Genomic DNA, 5,774 nt, shown 5'->3' with positions numbered 1-5,774 from the left:
CGCCGACATCAGCATCAAGCAGGCGAGCCGGGACAGCCAGCCCGTGGAGAACCGCGTCGTCACCATCACCAAGACCGACAACCGGATCCTGGTGCGCGGGGAGCGGCGGCAGGGGCAGGGCTGGGGGGCAGTCAGGCCCCTCTTGGGCCTGGGCAGCCTGTGCTTTGGGTGCAGGGCTGGGGGGGCCGGGCTGAGCCCCCGCCTGTGCCGCCCGCGCAGGAGGTGGAGTTCCCCAGCCTGCGCGAGGCCCTGTCCTTCGTCTCCCTCCTGGACGGCTACTACCGGCTGACAGCGGACGCCCACCACTACTTCTGCAAGGAGGTGGCCCCCCCCCGGCTCCTGGAGGACTTAGAGAACCGGTGCCACGGGCCCATCAGGTGGGCACCCGACCAGGCAAACGCACCCCCCCCTTCATGGCAGTGCCCGGGGCGCTAGGGGAGGCAGGAGTTAAAAACACCCCAGCAGGGGCAGTTTGGGTAGGGTCTGCACAAAACATGGCCTGCAGCACCCCCTGCTGGCACTGCTGGGTACTGCACCCACCCTAATACATGCCCCCCACCCCCCCCAAAACCAGTCAGGCTGGCCGAGGGCCTGCCAGGCAGGGTTCCCAGGCCTCTGGGCTGTGGGGACCGTGGCCAGGTGCGCCAATGCCCGGCTGGGCTGCCGGGCGCTCTTCTTACCCTGCCAACGAGCAACTCCTTCCCTGGCGCTGGCAACACCTGGCCGGGGCTCCCTTTGAAGCAATGAGAAACTGAAAGGCAGGGAGAGTCCCTGCAAGGCTGCTCACGGGGAGGGGGGCAACTGTGCAGGGCCTTTGCCAACCAGCCCACCCCTCACTTGCGCTGAGGCCGGGGTCAGGGCCGAGGCCCGAGCCCCTGGGCCTGGGACCCACCAGCCCGACACGGTCCTGGCTTTTGCAGCTCGGAGTTTGCGGTGCACAAGCTGAAGGCGGCGGGGAGCAGCCCGGGGCTCTGCCTCCTGCGCCGCAGCCCCCAGGACTTCGACAGCTACCTGCTCACGGTCTGCGTGGAGGTAGGCTGGCTCCTGCTTCCCGGCGCGAGCGGGGGGTGGACGCGGCGCTCCTGTGCTGGAAAGGGTCTGCCGGAGCTGGGAGAGAAGCCTCGGGGCTGGCGTTCGGGGCTGGTTTGCCCTGGGGGGGCGCTTGGCCCATGCTGCCACCCATGCCCAGCCCCTTGGCTCGCTGGCTGGGGATCTCAAGCCCTCTCGCGCTCTGTCCTGGTGCAGACGGCTCTGGGGATGGACTACAAGCGCTGCCTGATCCGGAAGGACCCAGATGGCAGCTACGGGCTCTCCGGGGTGGCGCGGCGCTTCGGCAGCCTACGGGAGCTGCTGGGCACCTACCAGCACTGCAGCCTGCAGGCCGACGGCGTGGCCATGCGCCTGGCCGATTGCTGCCCTCCGCGGCCCAAAGGTACAGTTAAGGCGGGCACGCCGAAACCTCCACCATGCCCCGTGGCAGGGGCTGTCTGCCAAGGCCCCTGGGAGCTTTGCCCAGCCCAGCTCCACGGTAGGGAGCATCTGGCAATCACCTGCTTGTGCCCCCCTCCATGCTCACCCTGTATGCACCCCCCTAGAAAAGTCCAACCTGCTGATCGTGCGCGGGGGCTGCTCCCCACTGCCCGGCTCCCCCTCCGCCCCGCGCCGCAGCCCCAACCAGATGACCTTCCACAAGATCCAGCTGGAGAGCCTGACCTGGGTAGGGGGCCAGGGAGAGCGGGGGGCTGGCAGGGCTGGGGGGACAAGGGGGGCGGATGCAGCTGGGAGGATGCGCTGGGGTCATCCTGGGCCAGGGGAGGAAGGGGCTGGGGGTTTCTGCCCCCACCCAGCGGCCTGTTGCTCCCCCGCAGGGCGAGAGCCTGGGCCAGGGCTCCTTCACGCAGATCTACCGGGGCGTCCAGCGGGACCAGGAGGGCGGCGAGCAGCACCAGACCGAGGTGTTGCTCAAAGTGCTGGACAGTGGGCAGCGTAACTGCTCCGCGGTGAGGCCCTGCGCCGGGCCGGGCCGCCCCACAGCCCAGCCTTGGGTGGCTGGGGGGGCCAGGCCTTCCTTCCCCACCCCAGCGCCCTGGCCCTGCCCCTGCCCCTGCCCCTGCGGTGCCTCCGAGAGCAGCCAGTCCCTGCTCAGGTCTGGGGGCACCCTCCCTTCCCTGCCCCCAGGACCCAGGTGGGATGCGGGTGCTTGGAAGGGCATCAGCCCTGCCTAACCTGCTCGCCCCCACCCAGTCCTTCCTCGAGGCCGCCAGCGTCATGAGCCAGGTCTCACACAAGCACCTTGTCCTGCTGCACGGGGTCAGCATCGGGAAGGACAGTGAGTATTGCCCCCCGGGTCAGAGGCACCTTGGGTAGGACGGTGCAAAGCTCAGCCCCAGGCCCGCAGGGACCCCGGTTCCTGCCCTGTGCCGGGCGCGGGGAGGCGGGGGCCAGGGTGTCCGGCTGTGCCATGCTGCAGGATGGTTGGAGGCAGGATGCCTGGGTCCTTCGCCCCACTTGGGTGCAGCTGCGGGGAAGGCGATGGGGAGCGCGGACTCCTGGCTTCAGTCCCCAGTCCCAGAGGCGGGAAGCAGCCCCCTGCCGGGGGGCTCCACAAGGGTTTCTAACCCCCTGGGGCAGTGAGGGGCAGGGGAGGGGTCTGCAGCCCTGCCCGGCCCCAGCCTCAAACCCGCTCCTGCAGGCGTCATGGTGCAGGAGTACGTGCGGCACGGCGCCCTGGACACCTACCTGCGCCGCAGCCAGGCCGAGGGCAAGGTGACCACCAGCTGGAAGCTGCAAGTGGCCAAGCAGCTGGCCTACGCCCTCAACTTCCTGGTGAGTCCCTGGAAGGAGCCATGCGTGCATGAGGGCACGTGCACACGTGCGTGCACATACGTACAGCCCCTTGCTTGTGCATGCCTACACGTGCACGCCCCAGTGCAGCCCCCAGGCTCTGGGCTCACAGCTGGCAAGCTCCCCTGGGACATGCAGCTGACCCCCCGCTCCCTGCCCCGCCAGGAGGACAAGAAGATCGTCCACGGCAACGTCTCAGCTAAGAAGGTGCTGCTGGCGCGGGAGGGGGATGCAGCTGGCGGGAGCCCCCCCTTCATCAAGCTCAGCGACCCGGGGGTCAGCATCACCGTGCTGGCCCCAGAGCGTGAGTGCCCAGCCGGGGTGTGGGGGCTGACCTATCCCTGCCCCTGCAAGGGGGGGCACCCTTTAGGGCTGTGCATAGGAAGACCCCTTCCCCCCCACCCCCGGGACACAGCTGAACCCCTGGAGCGTGCTCCCCCTCTCCTACAAGGCAGCGCTCCAGGGGGTGAAGGGACAAGCCCAAGGCCCTACGGGGAGGCTGTGGCAGAGCCAAGCTTGGAAGCCTGGACTCCCCAGTCCCAAGCGAGCGCTGTAACCACTAGACTGTCCTGCCTCCCTCGCGGGGCCCTGCTGGCCCAGACAGGGAGCACGGGGGGAGCGGCGGGGACAAGACTGGGGGCATGCACTGGCTGAGCAGGCCCCTCCCTGCAGTGCTCATGGACCGCATCCCCTGGGTGGCCCCCGAGTGCGTCCGTGACCCCACGGCCCTGGCGCTCGAGGCGGACAGGTGGAGCTTCGGCGCGACGCTCTGGGAGATCTTCAGCAGCGGCGCCGTGCCCCTGAGCACGCTGGAGCCCTCCAAGGTGAGCGGGGCCTGCTGGGGCGCCCCCCCCTTCCAGCCTGGAAGCGAAGCGGTCGCGGCCCGCGGTGGCCCCTGGAAGCGGGGGGCCCATGCAGACCCTGCGGCCCCTCATGGCCCCTGCTTCTCCACCCAGAAGCTGGATTTCTACCTGAGCGCCCTGCAGCTGCCCCCTCCCAAGTGGACAGAGCTGGCCAACCTGGTGGCCCAGTGCATGGACTACCAGCCCCGTGGGCGCCCCTCCTTCCGCGCCATCCTCCGGGACCTCAACAGCCTCATCACCTCGGGTGGGTGCCTGGCGGGGCGGGGGGAGGTGCCAGGCTTCCCAGCCACGGGCTCCCCAGCAGGTGGGACAAGGCAGGGAGGTCCCCACAGGGGGTGCACAGGCGTTACAGGGTTAAGGGGGTCTTGCCCATACCTGGGGGGGCTTGCAGCGAGGACCCAGGCCCGCTGAGTTTCCCTCCGCCACACTCAGACTACGAGCTGCTGTCGGACCTGTCACCCAGTGACCCCCCAGCCAGGGACGGCTTCTGGGACTACGCCAACGCGCCCCTGTGCCAGGACCCCACGCTCTTCGAGGAGCGCCACCTCAAGTACATCTCCGTGCTGGGCAAGGTGAGCGGGGTCTCGCTCCCCTGGCCCCCCTCTGCACTGGATCTTGGAGCCAGAAAGACCCCTCCCTGGCGCAGCTGGCACCCCGCTGCAGCAGAGCTGTACCCGGGGATGCACTGCCAGGGCATCTGTGCCCAAGCTGGGGGGGCATTAGCACCTCTCTTGGCCCTCCTGCTCCCACTGGCCCTTCCACCTGGGGGGTCACCCCTCCACGACCCTCTGCCCTTATCCCCCCTGAGCACCTGGCCTACCTGGCGTCTCCCTGCGGGTGCGGGTCCGTCTCCGGGCTCCGCTCATCGGGCCGCGCTGCCGGTCACAGGGCAACTTTGGCAGCGTGGAGCTGTGCCGCTACGACCCGCTGGACGACAGCACCGGGGAGCTGGTGGCCGTGAAGCGGCTGCAGCAGAGCTCGGCCGAGCAGCTGCGAGACTTCGAGAGGGAGATCGCCATCCTGCGCGCCCTGCACAACGACTTCATCGTCAAGTACCGCGGCGTCTGCTACAGCCGGGGTGAGCTGGGGCGTGGGGGGGGGCAGAGCCCGAGCCGTGGCCGAGCAGCTCGGGATCTGGCCCCGGCAGCCGCAGCTGAGCCCCCCCTGCCCACAGGGCGCCGGAGCCTGCGGCTGGTGATGGAGTACCTGCCCAACGGGTGCCTCCGGGACTTCCTGCAGAAGAACCAGGCGCGCCTGGACCACCGCAAGCTGCTGCTGTACGCGCTGCAGATCTGCAAGGTGCAGGCCGGCTTGAGCGGGGGCACCGCCAGGGGAGGGCATGGCACGGGACCCCACAATCCCAGGGGAGCCCCTGTCACGGCAGCCCCAGGGTTCCCGCCGCTGCAAAGCCCACAGCACGCCAGGCTGAATTCATTCGCCCCCCCGCAACCTGTCCCCTGCTGCCCCACACCGCTCCTTGGCAGGGGTGGGCCCATCCCCGTGTAGCAGGGCAGGAAACCAAGGTGCAGCAGCAGAGGGAGTGAAGCCCAGGGGTCCGTGTCCAGATGCCTGGGGCAGGTGGGGGAGGGCAGCGAGAGGCTTTCCTGGGGCAGCCCCCCCCCAACTCTGCAATACCAGCTGGGGTTTGTGGGCATGTCTGGCAGGGCATGGAGTACCTGGGCGCCCAGCGCTGCGTGCACCGGGACCTGGCCAGCCGCAACATCCTGGTGGAGAACGACAACCACGTGAAGATCGGGGACTTCGGCCTGGCCAAGCTGCTGCCCCAGGGCAAGGAGTACTACGTCGTGCGTGAGCCAGGGCAGAGCCCTGTCTTCTGGTAAGAGGCCCGAGTCCCTGGGGCAGCCCTGGGCGCCAGGGCGGGGCCCAGCCTGCAAGGCAGCCAGGATGCCCTGGTTCTCCGCCACAGACTCACCGAGTGGCCTCGGCCTGGTCTCTTTCTCTGTCCATGCCTCGGTTTCCCTCCTGACTCCATGCTGCAGGGAGCCTAGCGTGGTTACACCTGGCACGGGCAGGTGTTGGCACTACCCCAGCCACAGGCATGCAGTT

General features: G+C 69.2%; 1 protein-coding gene across 1 annotated transcript in view; it reads left to right on the top strand.

Annotated features, from left to right (window-relative positions):
- JAK3 (Janus kinase 3) overlaps positions 1-5,774 on the top strand; it is a 20,161-nt gene that overhangs the window by 8,002 nt on the left and 6,385 nt on the right. The window contains exons 8-22 of the mRNA XM_019504520.1: positions 1-91; positions 220-377; positions 921-1,032; positions 1,246-1,432; positions 1,596-1,717; positions 1,869-2,000; positions 2,245-2,329; positions 2,693-2,826; positions 3,010-3,148; positions 3,517-3,668; positions 3,801-3,951; positions 4,140-4,279; positions 4,596-4,785; positions 4,882-5,006; positions 5,372-5,544. The exon at positions 1-91 is cut by the window's left edge and continues 24 nt beyond it. Coding sequence (XP_019360065.1) covers positions 1-91; positions 220-377; positions 921-1,032; positions 1,246-1,432; positions 1,596-1,717; positions 1,869-2,000; positions 2,245-2,329; positions 2,693-2,826; positions 3,010-3,148; positions 3,517-3,668; positions 3,801-3,951; positions 4,140-4,279; positions 4,596-4,785; positions 4,882-5,006; positions 5,372-5,544 — 2,091 coding nt within the window. The remainder of the gene's footprint in view (positions 92-219; positions 378-920; positions 1,033-1,245; positions 1,433-1,595; positions 1,718-1,868; positions 2,001-2,244; positions 2,330-2,692; positions 2,827-3,009; positions 3,149-3,516; positions 3,669-3,800; positions 3,952-4,139; positions 4,280-4,595; positions 4,786-4,881; positions 5,007-5,371; positions 5,545-5,774) is intronic.

Source organism: Gavialis gangeticus, unplaced genomic scaffold (assembly GCF_001723915.1).
Source record: "Gavialis gangeticus isolate Ggan-Ray unplaced genomic scaffold, GavGan_comp1, whole genome shotgun sequence".
Taxonomy (NCBI): Eukaryota; Metazoa; Chordata; order Crocodylia; family Gavialidae; genus Gavialis; species Gavialis gangeticus.
This window is presented reverse-complemented; position numbering and strand designations above follow the sequence as displayed.